This window comes from Urocampus carinirostris, chromosome 13, assembly GCF_059441175.1.
Source record: "Urocampus carinirostris isolate Australia breed hairy pipefish chromosome 13, RoL_Ucar_1.0, whole genome shotgun sequence".
Taxonomy (NCBI): domain Eukaryota; kingdom Metazoa; phylum Chordata; class Actinopteri; order Syngnathiformes; family Syngnathidae; genus Urocampus; species Urocampus carinirostris.
In genome coordinates, this window is record NC_142361.1 from 5,959,564 (window position 1) to 5,979,055 (window position 19,492).

General features: G+C 37.6%; 2 protein-coding genes across 4 annotated transcripts in view; both read left to right on the top strand.

Moving 5' to 3' along the window:
• Positions 1-748: 748 nt before the first annotated feature.
• Positions 749-6,809, top strand: ciao2b (cytosolic iron-sulfur assembly component 2B). Its single transcript, XM_088351846.1, has 5 exons — positions 749-1,018; positions 1,561-1,640; positions 3,821-3,946; positions 5,888-5,933; positions 6,003-6,809. Exons 1-5 carry the CDS (start codon positions 892-894, stop codon positions 6,101-6,103), a joined length of 480 nt encoding a protein of 159 aa, XP_088207972.1. The 5' UTR covers positions 749-891; the 3' UTR covers positions 6,104-6,809.
• Positions 6,810-9,099: 2,290 nt separating this feature from the next.
• The window catches only part of LOC148353569 (WAS/WASL-interacting protein family member 1-like), a 29,928-nt gene continuing 19,535 nt past the window's right edge, over positions 9,100-19,492 (top strand). Inside the window, exons 1-2 of one of the 3 annotated variants that reach the window (XM_088351775.1) lie at positions 9,100-9,217; positions 9,298-9,413. The gene's annotated coding sequence lies outside the window, so the exon portion shown is untranslated. Of the gene's footprint in view, positions 9,414-19,492 lie in introns of all 3 variants that reach the window. The other 2 variants (XM_088351777.1, XM_088351774.1) reach the window with 2 other exon arrangements.

Consider the following 19,492-nt stretch of genomic DNA (forward strand, 5'->3'; position numbering starts at 1 on the left):
ACTCTAATACTTCAAGATCCATATTTCTCTGCAAGCTATTTAAAGGTAAGTCACGTCGTGTTTATTTGTACTGTATAGCCCTTACTGTAATTAACAACAACTAATCCTGGTCCATACATTATACCAGTGTTTTTGACCACAGATACCTTGACTTGTGTGATGCAGGAAAAGCATGCCGCTGTTCTGTATCTTTGCTTTATTTCTGTGATCAGTTAGTTAAGTACTACAGGGAAATATATTGAATAACTTATTTTGTGTGATGGAGCTCTTTAAAAATGCCACTGCAAAAATAATGACTTAAATCAAATAAAGTAAAGATCTCGCACTCAAAAAAAGTTTATTTTCTTTACGCACACATCATAAATCTATTATGTATATATATATATATATATATATATATATATATATATATATATATATATATATATATATATATATATATATATGATGTGTGTGTGTGTGTTAGGAAAGTAAGTATTTGAATACCCTGCTACTGAAAGAAGGATAAAAGGCGAGGGAGAGAAAATACAGCTCCAGTTGTTTTGTGAGTCGCTGGGTCAGGCTTTGGCGACCTCAAATGGAGATAATTTGAAACTGCAGCTCGTTTTTCTATTGTTTTTTTTTTCGGCATTATCTTGTGGGGTTTATTATAACCCGTGCCGGGCATGATCCATTCCTGGACTAGGGAAGATTTATATTATTTTTTTACTATGGTGTAATAAATGTTTTGGACTCTGTCGCTACCCGTCCATCCGGAAGTGCTATGTTTTGATCATGCGCAGTTCTGGGACGTGCGAAATGTTATGGTCGCTTCCACTTGGTTACATATCCACGAGTGTAGCAACCGACTCAACTTTTTTTTGTTCTGGGAGACTAAAATAAAGCTCTAAAATGTCTGTCGGGGCCCAGTTGGAGAACGCCAACCCGGTCATATTTGAGCGGTCCGGGGAAAGGCTGCATACGGCCGCCGACGAGGACGAGGACGTCCACGATCCCATCGATGACAGAGAAATATTTGATATCTTTTTATTTCGTGTCACCTTCCAAGAAAATTTAATCTCTGAAATTATTTTGGTTTTAAATTGTATACTATCAAAACAATGCTCTGTGTATTTTATGTGATCATGTTCTACTATGCCGGTGTGCTGTCGTTTTGGTATCGCCATAAACAAAGAGCCCCAAACATAACGTAGCAACAAGTGTAAAGCCATCCACTATCTGCACCACTTATCCTCAGGAGGGTCGCAGGGGTGCTGGAGCTCATCCCAGCTAATTTCGGGCAGTGTGCAGGGGACACGCTGAACTGTTTGCCTGCCAGTCGCAGGGCACACAGGGACAGACAACTCACTCGCTCATTCACACCTAGGGACAATTTGGCGTCACCAATTAACCCGCCATTCTTGTTTTTGGAATGTGTAATGTAACTTGATTGACCGGAGAAACCCACGCAGACACGGGGAGCACTTGCAAACTCCGCACAGGAAGGCTGGTAGCTGGATGTGATTAAGTGATATTGTTGTCAATGTATTTGGTTAAGCAATTATCTTTAACTGATGAAACATCTGATCAGATCCATCAACGACCCTGAACATCCACTTTCTCTGGAAGAGCTCAATGTTGTGGAGCAAGTTCGAGTCAAAGTAAGTTGTTACTTTTCATGTGTTATTGTTTTTTTTGTTTTGTTTAAGATTGCCACAATTATAACTTTAGGATCAAATAATAGTAATTTGTTGTTAGGGAATATTCTTAAGGACACGTTCGTTTCTATTTTTAATAATATTTGAGGGGGAAAAAGAACATAACAGAAGATGTTATTAACATACTGTGAGTATATTATTGGAGCACCAGATGTCTCATTTTTACAAACATGTAAATATAAAAATACACAAAATAGCAATATTTGGAAAACCAAAATGATCAAAAAACATTCATCACTGTAAAATCTAGTAAATATAGATATTCAATTTTATGTATTTGTGTGTGTGTGTTTAGACATACATATACAGTAATCCCTTGGTTATCGTGGTTAATGAGGACCGAGACCACCCGCGAAAACTGAAAATCCGCGAAGTAGCGGCGCCCTTTCAAAAATGCTTAAAAAAAAAACGTATACAGTATACCCCCCGCCATTAAACAGAAGTGATCGCTGGCATGATGGCAAGGAGTTATTGGGTGACTCATCCAGAACTCTTCACACAGGAACTGAATTTACCAAATCATGACCCACAAGTGTATCCATGTCTTACATAATCAAGTTACACGGAATAGGACTGCGGCGAAACCACTAAGAACCATTCAGTACGATTGTATTAACCGCTCTCAATCACATGCAGCCATCGCAGCTTATTTCGCTTGTTAACACTACCGGTTACATATTGAAAATAAAAACAGTGAAAATGTGATATTTGATGAGTGTTTGTGAAGCGTTTTGGGAATCAACAGTAAAAAAATGGTCTGTGTTCATTCTAATGAAAGTGAAAGAGCTACCTTCTGACAATAACAACATACTTAAGCTGGCGGCATCGAACGGCTTTTACAACAAATACACAAAACCACACACAATTTGCCATGTTTAGGTAGTACAAACGACCGCTCGCTTTTGGTATGATAAAGTCAAACTTGAGATGAAATGTGAGAGAAGAGAATATAATTACGTCGCGTCGCCAAGTTCCTCCATGATAAACAGCGCCACATAAGAAGGGGGTAAAGGGGGGGGGGTGTAGCGGTAACTCACCTTGACTAAGCATTGTGTCAGCGCCCCCCCCCCTTCACAATTATCTTATATTTTGCTCTGAACCCGCAAAAGTGGAACCGCGAACTAGCGAGGTTCCATTGTATATCTTTATCAGAATGTGTACAAGTGCTTGAAATCTTTGAAAATGTTTGAATTTTAATTTTGTGTTTTCAAGGATTGAAAATTACTTTAATTTTGAGTGAAGTGCCTGTAAATGCTTAAAAATGTTGCCATGTTTTTTAACAAGTGGGAGTTGTCACCGTGTCGTGTTGAGACTGGGAGGTCGGTGGTTCGCGCCCCGGCCGAGTCATTCCTAAGACTTAAAAAGTGGTCGGCGGCGCCCTCTGTTGGCTGCGGCTGCATCGGCTCGCTACAACGGGTCAGGTGCAATCGACATTTCGTTCTGTGTTCATTGTTACACAGAATGACAATACAAGGAAATTATTATTATTATTATTATAAGTCTGCTTAAACATTACAACGGCAGTGCTCGCTTGTGGCTTCGCTTTACCATTGCACTTTTTTTTTTTAGTTTGTATGGTATTGTCCTATAAAGCGTCACCACCCCTTAGGGCCCTGCCTAAGAAAACAAATGCATGGAAAAAGAACGCACTATAAATTTATGATGGGTTATGCAAAAAATTAAGGTAGCATTTCCCTGTGGTAATTTGTAATGGGAATTCAATGGGAACTTCCTGCAACTGAAAACAAACAAATGTATTTACTATTTTTTTATGATTTAAAAATCATATGTCTGAATGCACACGCAAGATTAAAAATCACAAATGTTAACCACAGATGTATTTCGTGGCTCTGCTAAATACTTGATTCACACCATATTTCTTTTAATGGCACTGGGGAAATTGGAAAACTGGTTTTGAAAGTCCTTAAACGTCCTTAAATTTGTCTATAAAACAGATGAACCCTGGTTTTAAATCAATCAATGTTATTTTTCCACAAAGGGGATCTAAATATTTAATCCAGAAATTGGTTGTAATCTGTGAAGCGTAAATTTCACAGGATAATTTACAACTATTTCTCGGTAATCAATAGAATCGATTATATATATTTTGTTTTTGCATACAGGTGAACGATTCGGACAGCAATGTGGACGTGGAGTTCACGCCCACAATTCCTCATTGCAGCATGGCCACGCTCATCGGCCTGTCAATCAAAGTCAAACTGCTGCGCTCCTTGCCTGACCGATTTAAGGTGCGCCAATTGCTTCTCCTATTGCTTTATTCAAACCTTTTCCTGTTAGGGCCACATAACTTTTCCCTTCTCTGATGAAGGTCTGGGGTCAGTTTGTAACAGAGACCATTGCACGAGTGCCTATATGCCTGTAAAAATGTATTCTTTTCTAGAAAGTCACAATCAAATAACGGAGAAATAAAGCCCATGCCTTGCAGTCTTCAACAGGTCCAAGGTCAGGATAGTTTTCAGGGCACAAGACCACCGGTGGTATAGATGTGTTGTGAAGAGGCAGTAGATTTACACTATTTTAGTCACAGTACCAGAGACAAATGTTGTTTTTATCGTGTACTGTATTTCACATGTTACAATGACAATATAGTTAAGACTGCAACAACGAATCGATAAAACCGATTACAATCGATTATCAAAAGTGGTGGCAACTAATTACTAATCGATTCATTGTGTTGCACAATTTATGAGCTACTAAGCACAATAGTTAATGTAATTAAGTTCATTGGATCTCGTTGAGAAGTTGTAAAGTTGTAGTACTGCTTTGGTCCGACAGAGGGCCATGAGACCGTTTTTATAAGTCAAATCAAGTCCTGTTTATTTGTATAGCCCCTTAATCACAAGAATTTTAAAGAGTTGTAAAGACAATACACAGACATTATCAAAGTGAAATCTCGGTAATGACAGAGTTTTAAAAAAAATCCTTGTGCTCACAATATCCCAAAACATTATCTAATAAAGCAGCACGGCAGCGCAGTGGTTAGCACGTGTGCGGCACAGTTCTGAGGTCATGAGATCAAACCTTCCTGTGTGAAGTTTGCATGTTCTCTCCGTGCTTGCGTGGGTTTCCTCCGGGCTCTCCAGTTTCCTCCCACATCCCAAAAACATGCCTTTCAGGTTAATTGGCCGGTCCAAATTGTCCCTAAGTGTGAATGAGCGAGCGAATTGTCTGTCCCTGTGTGCCCTGCGACTGGCTGGCAACCATTTGAAAGGTATCCCCTGCCCACTGCCCGAAGATAGCTGGGATGGGCTCCGGCACCCCCGCGACCCTACTGAGGATAAGCGGTGCAGATAATGGATGTATGGATTACCTAATAAGTTACTACTTTCAAAAAAACCTGTGTTACAGACCGCCTGCTGTATTATTTTTTTATTAACCACATAATTAAATAATCATCTATGTTTGGTACACCCTTTTTTAATATTTTGAATTTCTTTTAGTATGTGGCTATTTTAAAGCAGTCTTTGGGGGCATACAGTATATACGAGTATAATAAAAGTCATTTTGGTTTTGCTGGTCTTTTTTTCGTTTTTAAAAAGGGGGAATTTATTTTATCTTTGTTTTAAACGGCATAATCCTTTCTTGGATGAATTAAAAAGTGAATATATTTTTTCTTGATTTTGGTCGCAGCTTGTCATTAGGGTGTAATTGTGGGTCCTCAAGTCAGACGAGTTGAGAACCAGTGCATAAAATACTATTAAAAATCATTTCATTGAAGATTGCACCATTCCAAACAAAAGTGGCATCAAACAGTCAAACACTGCAAAGTTAACACGGGAACAGAGAGGGCTGCAGAAATACAGATAAAAACTATTAAAATAAAATACATAAAGAAAAAAAATAATAATTATAACATATTTATCCCAAAATAAAGGGCAGTGTTTTAAGCATATTGTATTTTGATTTAGGACCACAAAGTGGTCTGAGTCTGGTGTGAAAAAAATTGGATATGTGCCGTTGAGACAGACCTAATCAGATACATGTCCGTGCAAAAAAAAAAATCAGATTTCCCTGCCGTGTGAACTTGGTCTAAATGCTCTTTGGTATTGTTCAGGGAGCCAGACCAAATGCGGAGGCAAGCCGTATTCGGCACTGCTTTTTATCCTAAAAACGTTCTAATTTGAAGAAGGGTGTTCACTGTATTTTTATGCGTTTGGGCTTTCCTCCAGATCGATGTGCACATCACGCCTGGGACGCACGCCTCAGAGGATGCAGGTAGGATGCGTTTTCAGTTTTTTCTTTTCACGTGCAATTTGACACTCCCGTTTGTTTTTGTCGATAAAGTCAACAAGCAGCTGGCGGACAAAGAGCGAGTGGCAGCCGCACTCGAAAACTCTTCGCTGCTGGAGGTGGTCAACCAGTGTTTATCCACAAGGAGCGTCTGAGAAACAGGAAATGTTCCCTTACGCCACTGACCAACACCGGAGCCTATACCAGAATAGAATCTAACGACTTCAAGTAATAAAATTCAACTTAATGCTCAATTAGCTGCATTTTTAATGACATCCAAAACCCCTATAGTATAAAATGCACATCAATCTGGGTGCGTCCCATGCTCAACGGGTTGTCATTATGTACATCTGCACAATTATCACTCAACAGACTCAAATTAAGATGTTTGGAAAGAAATGTTACCAATTATTTTCACTCAGAGAAGGAGTGCCAGAAAGTGGGCTGCAAATATATCACTATCTCTGCACCGAAGTATTTTTCCCCACGTAGCCAGTCTGCAGATACTGCGTAATCGAAGGGTCACCAACCTTTTTGAAACTGAGAGCTACTTTTTTTGTTACCTGTCGGTGCTATCACTTTGTTGAACATTTCTTAAATAACGTATGTTATTACGATGTTGCTACTATGTTATAACCACGTTGTGGTTCTTAGAAGTAGAGTTAAAATAGGCTTGGTCAACCACTAAAACACCATGCCTTTTAGAACTCAAATTTCCTAGAAAATTCCAATGACTCATCATTGGTGAGCTATTTTCCGAACCTGTTCGTGGCGTTCTCAAGTGTTCCATTGGAGACCCCTCGTATTAGCTGAATTGAATGTTCACTTGAAACTGTAATATTAAAAATATGTTATCTAAAAGTTGTAGTTTTTCTGTTTTATTCTTTCTATTTACATTGTTTTTAGTTTTTTTTTTTTTAATCACTTAAACATTTTTTTTTAAAATGGGGAGGATATATTGTACTTGCTTCTTATATGTACTTCTAAATGTTTTGAATTAATATGGCCCTGGAAACGGGGTTATCTCCTTTTTTATCTTTAGATTGATTAAATTGGGGAATAACAATTTAAATCCGAAATTTTCAGGATCACATCGTACAGTTTGCATTGCATCACTTGTGGCTTTCACTTGGTGGCGATGATGTTATGTCCGACCGACAAAATAAAGAAATACATGGCAAAATATTAATAAATATTAAATAAACATATGAATAAATTGCATGTATGTCAAATGTTTCGGTATAACGTGATTAATGCATTTGTTCATTTAATTACATGGCACACAAACGCCCTGACGTGACGCTGGGCAACTTGCCGATTTCAACCAACCTGAAATGACACAGCTGTCCGCTAGATGTCCCTACCTCTTCATGTTCAAACCACGCGACAAAAGTTAACTATTTTTGTAGTTTTGAAATAAAGCACTCTATATGCTTTTTCTAGTGTTAGCCTTGTGTATATTACTACAATGCAGTAAGACAAACAATATCAAAAACTGGATTTTTAATTTTTTTTTAAGGCAGTGGTCACATTTCCCGCTATTTAACAACATTCCTTATCCGTGCAAACGGAATAGATGACCCATCTTGTCTTGTCAACATTCCAGAAGATCCCAAAATAGTTTAATCGACCGTAGTAGCACATAAGGGGGCTTCTGCAGAAGGGAAAGAAAGAAGAGCAGAAATTTTCCCCCGCCCTTTGCAGACTTGACCACTGAGTGCAGAGCCACATTTCCACTCATACTGGTGATGGGAATTCCGGCTCTTATACAAAACTGGCTTTTTCGGCTCGGCTAACTGAAAAGAGCTGACCCTTTTCTCTGCCGATCTATTAACCATTAAACAATGATGCACCAAATTGATTAATTTTGAAAATATATTGTGCAACTTTATTACTATAGTCTTTATTGTTTCAATATACGTACAGTAATCTTCACATTATTTACACTCTCAAATCATTACACTAAACAAACAACACCACTCATATTGTCAAGAGAGAGAGAGAAATAAATAGTAAATAAGAGCGAAAGAGATAAAGACAGAGAGATGGATTGTTAGAATAAGTGTGTGTGAGATAGAAATAATAAGGGATAAAGATAGCGAGATTCAGAAAGGGATATAGAGAAAGACAAAGGGAAGGAGAGGCTTAGAAAGATAAAGCAAGAGAGAGAAAAAACATAGAGGAAGAGATAGAAAGAAAAAGAGAAACAGGTTGAAAGAAAACAAATCCAAAGACAAAGAGGGAGATGGAAAGAGAAAGCAAGAATAAAAGCAAGAAGGAGAAAGTAAGCAAAGGAGAACTTGAGGAAGAAAGAGGTAGACAGGGAAAGAGAGATGGAAGAAAGATAAAAAGAGTGAGAAGGATGAAGAGAGAAAGAAAGATAGAGATGGATGAAAAGAGAAAAAGGTAGATACGGAGAAATAGAGAGCGATAGACAGAAGGACAGATAATAAGAGATAGACAGAATGAGATGGTAAAATATAGAGGGAGGGTAAGCGAGAGAAATAGAAAAAAACCCCAAAGAAGGATAGAAAAAATAGAGTATGTAAAAAGCAAAGAAAAGGTAGATAAAGAGAGGGAGAGAAAAAGACAGAGACTTGGAGATAGTAGAACTAGAAAGAGAGGGAAAAAGAGATACAAATTAAAAAATAGAGTGAAATACTGTAAATAGACTGTAAGAGAGGAAGGAATATAAAGCAAGGGAGCGAGGAATAGATAGAAAGAGAGAGAAAAGTACAGCGAGAGCAATAGAAAGAAATATGGAGAAATAAATCTATCTATCTACCTTGGTCATATCCCTCAAGAAGGGTGACCGACAGCAAGACAAACACATACAATAACAAAGAAAATAAAAGAGAAAACATTTTTTTAGCAAAAAACACACAATTTTTTTTGGACCATGGCCATCCCAATTGCTCAAACACCCAAACAAGTTAGGCACCTCGGCACCTAAGTTGGTCATGCTTTCGTCCCTCCAGATGAAAGAGAAAGAAATAGAAACAGAGAAAGACAAATTTAAAAACAAACAGAGATAACGTAACAGTGAAAGGAAGAGACCTCAAGAAGGAGTGAGAGAGAGAGAGAGAGAGAGTACGGGAGTTATAGAAAGAGGGAGGGCGAGATAAAGAGATTGTTTCAAATGCATCCGGCTCCTTATCGACGGCGAGACAGTTCTCGTTCACTTCAAAGAGCGAGCTCTTACAACCATTTTGTTCACGAACGACCCACGACTATCCCACTCATACATCATTCCCACTTTGACGTCGTCGGTGGGTAACGCTCAGTCACGTTAGCTAAGAGTTAACGTGCGCATGATGAAGACTTGTCATCTTCCTTTTCCTCCAAGCAGAAGCGGGCACTGATTCAAGTTGCGGGGATTGTTTACTGGAAAGAAGAAGAACATTTTAGGACTCCTTGCTTCGAGACGGTTGTGCAGCGAGGCGTGTTTGTTAGCTGCAGGCCCAGGTTGGTAAATATATTTTTATTTCGATTTCTACTCCCCCCAACCCACTGTAGTTTGCAAAATACTTACAAAAGTCGTTTTTTTAAGTCTGCAAGGAGCTGTTTTGTTTGGACGCTTGTTGCCTTTTTTCCAAATTTGGTTTTGATCATCATGCTCAAAGAGTTCTTTATATAAGGACATCTGCACGCGCATCAGTATGTGGAATGTGTGAGTGTGTCTTACTTGACAGAAAACGCTCTTCCAGCTGAGCGCCTTGTGTCAACTTTCAGGAGAAACTCAAGAAAAATAAGAGTACACGAACTATTGCCGCAGTTACAACTTTGTTAACTCACGACACTTTCTGCTTTCACTATCGGATTTTAAAAATACCTCTGAACTCTATAAACGAGGTGCATATACTCAACTTCGTTCAAAGAGCCTTAATGCTTTCATCTTCACAGCGCCTCTCTGATTTATCTTACTTTTATCAGGGCCATTCAGGGTGAAACACATTGGGTTTGAAGCAGAGGGGCTGAGGGGAGTGGTGGAGAAAAAAGTTTTTGAGCATGTCTAAGAAATGCACGTACTTGCACGTGCAACATGAATGGGTTGACTGAGACTGCAATTATGACACTAGCCTGGAGTAGGCGGCAGAGAGAATCAGTTACAAATTCTGTACAGTTTCTTAAAGAAAAATAAGAGCCTGACACAGTGCACAAACTATTGAGGGAGGACGCTACTGTTACAACTTTGTTATATTTGGTGTGCTTCGTTTGAGGTGTCCTTAAAAGTTGAAAGCTAAATACTTTATAGATAGAGAGATAGATACATACTTTATTCATCCCCAAAGGGAAATTCACATTTCCAGCAGGTATGTGTTAATGCCCAACTGATATCAAAGAGCCCTTATGCTTTGTTTTCCATCGCACTTATCTGCTTTTGTCTTACTTTTAGTCAGTGTAGCATGAACATGGTGAAAGTAAGAAAAGGCTTGCTTCAAGTAGAGCCCAAACGCAAACCCAAACCCCAAGAAAGATGAGAAAAGAAGCGCATCTAAAAAATGCACATGCATCATGAAAAAGCTGACTGAGGCTGCAATGATGACACAAACCAGGAGATGGCGACAAAGAGTTACAACATTCCAAAATCTGTACAGCTCCTTTAAAATTAATTGTATTGAAAATACGTCTTATTTGATATGTTAAATTGCATTAATTTAAATGCATTTTTAACAATTGTTATTATCATCAATGGTAAAATCAAGATTGTTATTTGTATTGTCATAATTTAAAGAGACAGTGTGTATTTTGTAGTGCACCGTCCGCACTGAAGCTAAATACTTCAGTATCCTCGTTTGCAGTATTTTGTGACATTTTATAAAAGAACTTTGCATGCACCTTGTTTTGAAACCATTATTAATGAAAAAAGGAAGGTCTTAAGTAACGGAGACAAGTTTAAAGGGGTATATTTGTTAATATGGAGCACAGAATCTGGCATTGGTCTTATTTCATAAACGTTATCAAATCATCTAACGTCATGGAGTAAAATAAAATGTGCTGAAAAAATACAATTTGTCTGGAGAATGAGTTTTGCTGAAATTTGTCTTAAGATAATATGATATCGCTCGCTCAATCTTTTAATTTTAAAAAAATCTAAATATTTTGCTACTACGGCTCTTTGGGTCAAACACTTAAAGGGGTTAAATAATACACAATGTCCCCTTGATCCTCAACTTATATCAAATAAATACAGATTTATTTACCTACGAGTATTTTTGCAAAGGACATGTTTGTGATAGTTTGTGTATTTTTGCTCATTATTCAATTCAATATAGTTTTTTTTTAAATAAATGAAGCTTTATTTACCACTAGGTGGCGCTAATATGCCTCTTTAAGTCCATTGTGTGAGTGTTTTAATTTTTAGTTTATCTTATGTCATTGATACTGATAGGATTTTAATCCATTTTTATTTTAAATGTGTTAGCAGTTGATGCTGTTTGCAATTGATGCTGTTTGCAATTTATATAATGCAATGAAAGCATTTATAATGATCCCCCCTTCAATATTTTTGCAATAGTAAGAGTCCCCCCCAAATAAAGACAAAAACTACAAAAATATCCAACCTCCGCCCATAAAAATTGGAAACCTGTATTTGTACATCTGCACACATGAATGTGATGTTGCTTCGTTTGAGTTTTCTCCAAGTTCAAAACTAACAAAAAGTTTAACAAAAAAATATCATGGCTATTATCCTCTTTCAAATTTGAAACAAATTTATGCTGATTACTACCATTTAAAAATACTCAATTACTTAATCAATTTTTTGTTTGATTTGGAGTATTCAACTGTTAAGAGTTTTTTCTAGAAAAAAATGATACCACTACATTCTGTGTTTGATTAAATTGAGGCCAGAATACTAAATGTGTGGAATTTTGGGACAAGTTGCTCTTGCACGTTATTGTTTTCTTGCACGCTTTTGTGACAGGGTTGTTTTTATTTCTTACTGGTTGTTGCGGGACCGTTTATTTCGGATTTTTCCCATCTGCATTTTCCATTGCTTGATGTTCCTCAGCTTGGAAAAACTGAAGTGATGAAGGGAGCAGATGAATGTGGAAAACATTTGCTTTGGCTGTCAAAGTCAAACACAATCCAAAATGAACAAGCAAGGATAGATAAGATCTCTTACTGTGTATGGCATTTCATCACATTAACAACACATGACATTCACCTTGGTCACGTGCTATGTGTTATGTCTCAAATTAGTCATACCGAATTGAGTTTTGAGTTAAATCCCACAAATACTCCTTAACTCAAAATGCTAATCCGTCATTTAACTCTTATTGTATTAGGGTCTCCAGTGACATGTTTGAATGTTATAAAATGTGATAACTAGCATGTAGTTGATTATTTATTTATTTATTTATTTATTTATTTTTTTAAGAACAATGCTTTACAACATCCTCAACACATAAAAACTACATTTCACCATTTTGAACATTTGGAAGGTTTCAACAGGAAAAAAGTCTGTGTTGTTAGGGTTATTAACAAAAACGTCAAAAAAACTACAGTATATGAGCCCACATCTTTTCCCTATGTGAGCAAATCTTCTCTCTCAATATACTATGCGTCTGACCCCCCCATGCACATGAATGTGAGGAAAAAACAGATCTAATGTTACAATGTTTACTAATAAGCAACTGTTTTGCTCACAAACACGCCATGGTAACTTACATGGGAACGTTTTTTGACTTGTGCAAGTAAAACTATATACAGTATGTTTAAATCGCCCCCCACATAGTTTTATTCCAATATTGTCTTTTATATTCAGAAAACATGAATATTTATGGGTAGCACATTCGCCTATCTCATGAAAGGTCCCATGTTTAGAGACCAGGTGGAAACATGTTGGCCGGGAGAGGGATTTGTGCCACCAGGCTGTACTTTCCCAAGTTACACTACAGGAAATGGTGCCCCAAGCAACACGGAATCTCCGATAAAACAACTACACAACAAAATAAGAATTTAAAAAGTTAACTCTTTAGTGCTATAAACAAAACAATTAAATATAACAACTTTTAGCGATCTACATTTTAAAGTTTAACCAATGTAAACTGAAACAACAGAGAACCTATGAAAAACGCTCGACCCGATCCTGTGCGCAATGTGCTTCTCTCTGCTCAGTGAACAAAAACACGCAACGATCGTTTGTAAGTGGATTTTGTTCGTAAGTTGCTTCAGTGCTATATTTTGTATGTTTAAGGCTTATTTCTTAGAATTTTTATTTTTATTGTCATTCTTTGTAACCATGCACACAGAACAAAATGTCGATACACCTGACCCATACAGTCAAACAGGGTGCCGCCGTTGTAGACACAACTGCTGTGTTGGGAGTCATTAGGTGACCAAACCTCCCAATTCCATTTCTTAATACCGAGCGCCAAGCAGGGAGGCAATGAGTACCAATGTTGTAAGTCTTAGGTATAACTCGGCCGAGGCTTGAACCAGCGACCTCCCAGTCTCGGAGCGGGCGCCCTACCATCTATAGGCTACCGAGCTGGTATGTAATAATTATACAAGTATGTTTGAACAAGTAACCTGTATTGTTTTGTACTAAAAAAATAGACATTTAATAAAATAATATGCTCTATAAAGATAAATAAACTTACTTTTGGAAGATGAGCTTCAAGAGTTAGGCGTCCTCCTCTGTGGTAAAAAGTCGTCGGAAAAAAAGCAAATTTTCTCAACAGCATCAAGCTTTCCTATTCCACTTTAATTTCAAAAGAAACGGCTCGCCTCTTTTTTTCACTTTACACTAACCATATTAATGAAAAATAACAAAAAGATAAAAAATGTCAAAGTTCTTGGCGGCCAGAGATACAGTACAGTATGTTTACACACAAACTGGGGCTGTGACAGGAAGAGGAAGACGGTGGATGCTGGGTGAGCTCTCACCGCGCCACACGCTGGTAGCGGTGGAGAGAAGCACTACAGTAATGTCCCGTACTCGGAAAAAGGTGCACGGTACAAAATAGAACTTACAGCAATGTCCAAGTATTTTTCAACACCCCGAAAAAAAATGCTCTTATCTACCGTTTTTCATAACTTGAATGTTCGTAAGTAGGGGAGCGTCTGTATCTTAAAGTAATTTTGATCAACTCCAGATTAATGTGTATTTAAAAATATAATTATATATTTTAATAAACACAAGTTTATGAGACTTTGACAGGGGACAAGTTGGACTCCGGTGGACCCCAGAGATTTTGTATGGTATGGGAAACATTGCATTATTTTGCCCATCCTTTTTGAAGTTTTTGGATACCCACACCAACAAGATGGTGGACCATACTCTTAGACCCCTTCAGGTGAGACTCATGTTATGTAAAGTGATTGCTAATTTCTTTACCTACGATTATTTTTTTAAATGCCTGTTTATATGATAATTCATATATTTTTGTTTGAATAAATACTGTTTTTTAATAAATGGAGTATTTTTAACCACGAGGAGTTGCTGAATAACACGAACACTGTCTGCGATGTATTTGGAGATGGAATGACAATAGAATTAAGAATCAAAGGACCATATCAGATGTAAGGAGGCTGATTACCATTGTTCATGTTGTTGGGACTTTGCCACTCCTTATTCACTGCCATGGACTTTATTACATGTCCTTTTTATTGGGCATGTGCTTCAAAAAACAGCTAGCTTTCGATGACGCCTGATGACACGGAAACAATAAATCCACTCAAAAAATGTAATACATCAAATGAACAAGTCGCTTCTTTTAAAAATGAAAAAAAAAAAAAAGCCTCATTTCACCTGGAATTTTTTTTTTGTCTTTTGACATTTTCACCTCTAGAGTGACTTATCTGATTGCTTGTGAAGGATTATGATCCTGGCCATGTTCTTGTCAGGGAAAGAAGAATTCCTTTGTGGGAAAGCTTCTGAGTCAGCAAAACCAAAAACGGCAAGTCTTTTTTTGGGAAGTTTTCACATCTGGTATAACCTACCTGACTACCTGTTAAAGTTGGTGTTGATACACAATGTCGCTCTGGCTTGGGAGAGTGGAATGTCCTTCTGGGGAAAAACCAGAGTCAGCAAAACAAATAGTGTTGTGTCAACTTTTTGTGGCATTTAGGATAACCTACCTGACCTCCCGTGAAAGATGGTGGTCATATCTAAATTCATTCTCCCTTTTCTTGGGTGGACATGTATAAATATATATATACTATATGTATGAACTTGGATCCCAACTGAAAACATTAACACTTGCCCTTTGCTCGTGGGTGATGAAAATATAAATACCCTTATGAGGACAAAAAAGGGACAGTGTGTTTTATTAAGTGCCTCCTTGTGGTACGAAAAAACTTTAATTTGGTAAAAAAAAAATATTGATTTGAATACCAGGCATAAATACATGAAGTATAAAACCAGTGGTTAATTTTTATTTTTTAAAAGTCCTATGTAGAGAAATATGTATTTCTTTATATAGTGGAATCCTCACTTAGGTCGCTGCCTTGATTGTCTGGCACCTGTGCACTGTGGCACTGGCTCTCGCTAGCACCAGACAGCACACAGTGTCATCTAGTGGTCAAATATTACACATTGGGGATTAAAGATACTTTTGGAAATGTACCATTTTTTTTGAATGATTGTTTTTAGTTCATTGTTATTTTTAATTTTAGTTTAAAGTTTTTGTTTTGTTTACAGTAATAACCTTAGTACTCCACCAAAATTTGCGGCTGCCTTCTGCGTAAAGAAATTCCAAAAACAAGATTAACTACGCCATTCTTAAACTGTATTTCAATTGTTCTCTTTACTGTTTTCCCTCTTTCACACTTGAAATGTTCCATGTCAGAGCACTGCATTCATATTTTAAGCATGAGTATGATATCTCTCTTTTGGCATCTTTTTGCGCCGGCAGCCATTTGTTTTCCCTGTCTTCTGAGAAAGGCCTTAGGAATGCTGATGTGCTTTGGAAAATGGGCACTAAACTTCAAAAGATTTATTGTACTGGCTATAGTATAAAATGTTATAGCGCAGAGTGGCGAGTTTTGTTCTTTAAATATCTATAGCATGAGTTCACAAGCTCTACTGTCTATTGCGTATTGACTACAAAAAAACACTTAAACTTCATTTTATACAGAACTGGGAAGAAGAGTTGGTCTGTGGTGACATCATATTAGCTAGCACAATGAAGTTGTACTTTGAGATTTGCTGATGTGGTCCAGTAAATAAGAAGAAACGGAGAGGCAAATGAACTGATTGAATACAAAATGGCGGGTGGGTGGTTGGGGGGAACAAAAATGTTCTGCATGTCTATTTCATCCATCCATCCATCCACCCATCCATTATCTGCACCGCTTATCCTCAGTAGGGTCGCGGGGCTGCTGGAGCCCATCCCAGCTATCTTCGGGCAGTGGGCAGGGGACACCCTGAACTAGTTGCCAGCCAGTCGCAGGGCACACAGGGACAGACAATTCGCTCGCTCATTCACACCTAGGGACAATTTGGACTGGCCAATTAACCTGACATGCATGTTTTTGGAATGTGGGAGGAAATCCACGCAAGCATGAGGAGAACATGCAAACTCCACACAGGAGGTTCGATCTCATGACCTTAACTGTGCCGCACACGCGCTAACCACTGCCTCGCCGTGCTGCCATGTATATTTCAATCTTTTTGGTTCAGTAGTCAGGAACTCAATTTTCTTGGGTCCCGCTGGAGCGAGGGGTCTGGTTGAGGTTGGGGCAAATCTGGTTTCCCCCAAGAAAAGCTCAGATAAAAGCATTCCACTGTTTGAAAAAAAAGGTTTACAAAAGAAGATCTAAAAATATATTTTTTAGAAATTAATATGAAAATAATCAATCAATCAGTAATAAATGAATCCATAATCCACATGAGTGCACTTAGAGGGACATGGTGTGTTATTTAGTGCCCCCTATTGGTAAAGAAACTTCACTTGAAAAAAAACCCAGACACAATTGATTTGAATAATAATAATAATAATAATAATAATTTCCTTGTATTGTCATTCTGTGTAACAATGTACACAGAACGAAATGTCGATTGCACCTGACCCGTTGTAGCGAGCCGATGCAGCCGCAGCCAACAGAGGGCGCCGCCGACCACTTTTTAAGTCTTAGGAATGACTCGGCCGGGGCGCGAACCCGAACCTCCCAGTCTCAAAGCGGGCGCCTTACCATCTAGGCTACTGAGCTGGTAAAGCGAAAATAAATTAACTATCCCATGCATACCAATTATTGTTAAGTAATTATTGTTAAGTCTGTAAATTACTCGTAGAATTTTGCATTTATTTGACATAACATGAGCCTCACCTAGAGGGAGCCAGACTTTTTTTTCTTGCTGTTTGCCCTGTTTGACTTTCTTTTTTTCAACTGTTCTTTTTTTCTTTTTTCTTTTTCTTGCGTTTTCTCTTTGTCTTTGTATTCCTCTTTTGTCATTGTTCACTTTCCAGTTTTCTTTTCTTATTTCCATTTTTTTCTTGACTTTTTGTTGGGTATTTTTCTTATTACTCTTCTTTATAAAAGTAACCATGTGCGTTCAAAACTTATGATCACTTTGAATCTCCATAAATTGTATTCTCCCATGTGATTTTAGTTTCACTACACTTGCCAAACACTTGCATTATTTAATCTTGCCTGCCAACCTTCCTCTGTTGGCTGCGGCTGCATCGGCTCGCTACAACGGGTCAGGTGCAATCGACATTTCGTTCTGTGTGCATTGTTACACAGAATGACAATACAAGGAAATTATTATTATTATTATTATTAAAAAGAAGCGAGTCTTCACGTAATCTCTATCAAAATTATGATTATTATTTTTTTAAATAAATGCAAACCAAATGCTCTATGCGGCCGCTAAAGGGTAGTGTTTGTATCCAATGGTGAGTTTGTTTAGGTATAAAACTGTTAAAATAAACAAATTACACATTCAATGCAAAAAATGAAGGAAAAAAAAATTGCCTATTGTTTGCGAATAAATGTGTTGTGTTTAGAAAAGATTCCTTGCCATCTGTGGTTATAATATGTATGTTACGTTGTGGGCTGAATAACAAAGCGTAATACTGAAAAACAAAGCTGAAAATTTGGAGCTGACAGTATTTCAATGTTCGGTTCGCTTGAGAACAAAAAAAATCTGGATCTGGCCCCAGAGCTAACCTGAGTTTTACATCCCTGTACTACACAATACAGCTCCCTTTAAACTTTCTTATTACTGGGGGCGCTTCGAACTATCATGCCGCGTATTTGAGACCCCTGGTCTAGTGTGTATACAATTATTTAGTGGTACGTTAAAAGTTTCAAACCACACAGGGTTTATTTTATTATGTGTGAAGTGCATTTTAAAGTGATTTTGATGTCCTCAGTGACTAGTTAAAGCGCTATTGAACTGCAGTCCATTTACCATTTACCTGTCAATGATTAAATGGGTCCCCTGTCTTTTTTGGTGTAATTTTGATGCGTGTTAGTATTGTTAGCCAATATGCACGCATCATTATTTCATGCTACGCATAAGAGGGCTTGTAATTGTTAGCGCTAGCTTGTAAATGTTTGTCTTTACTCCTTTGTGAATATGTGTGTATTATTTAACGTCTCCTAGTGCTAACAAAACTTCAATTAATTAAAAAACTATCTATAGAAATAAGAAAAAATGAATTAACTATCCTATATAGGTGCAGTTTGGTCACTTTAAGTCTCTGTAGTTTTTATTCTTACTTGTGCTTTTTAGCACTAGTTTTTTGTTTCACTAAACCTTATAGCAACATCTAATGGTCGAAATATACACACTACTCTTTAATGCTTTGATGGACTAGCTTTGTTCTTGCTAGCGTCAGTAAGGCTACATTTACAGTAATCCCTTGCTGTATCAGAGTTCACTTATTAGGGTTTCGTTACTTCGCGGATTTTCATTGGGTGTTGTGTTTTATATTCTGATTAGCTCAACAGTCGCCCCACCCTTCTTTGACTGTGTCTGCCCGTGCATCTATATCGTTGCTGTCTAAGCTGTACATGTACGTAAAAAAGCTTGATGAACCTACGTTATGTACGCGCAAATCTTTCTCAATTTCAAGTTTCTTTAAAAGCCATGTCAACAATGCTCTGGACTGATTACGGTCAGGTCCAAAAGGCAGAGAAAAATGTTTTCTTCTAAACTTGCTCTAGAGCGGAATGCGGCTTTTTGGCGCTCCTTAGTGGCTCCCTGGTGCTTTTTCAAAAATGTTTGATAATGGGAAAATAAGTGGTTTCTGTACGAGCACACTCTAGGAACACAAACAGGGAGGCCTTTTTAACGTTTTTCAATGAAAATAGATCGACACAGTATTTGTTTTCTTCCTTATAAGGCCCATACAAGCCTTTTAATGTTTTGTAGCTCCAATCATTTTTTTTGTGTGGTCCAACATGGCTTTTACTAACATTTAGGGTTGCTGACCCCAGGAAAGTAAATGCCCTTTTCCATAACATACTCATGAAGGCGATATGGTACCATATGAAATAAAATTGGAATTTCACAGTACTAAAGTTATTTGTAAAAATAAAATGAATACATAAATAAGCCTTTGTAAAGTACATTATGTTTATTTGTT

What these genes read in the sequence shown, in the direction of transcription:
- ciao2b (XM_088351846.1), top strand. Translation starts at nt 892, where the DNA reads ATGTCTGTCGGGGCCCAGTTGGAGAACGCCAACCCGGTCATATTTGAG. An exon ending in CGATGACAGAGAAATATTTG is followed by an intron (nt 1,019 to 1,560) that starts ATATCTTTTTAT and finishes AACTGATGAAAC; the next exon opens with ATCTGATCAGATCCATCAAC. An exon ending in CCTTGCCTGACCGATTTAAG is followed by an intron (nt 3,947 to 5,887) that starts GTGCGCCAATTG and finishes GCTTTCCTCCAG; the next exon opens with ATCGATGTGCACATCACGCC.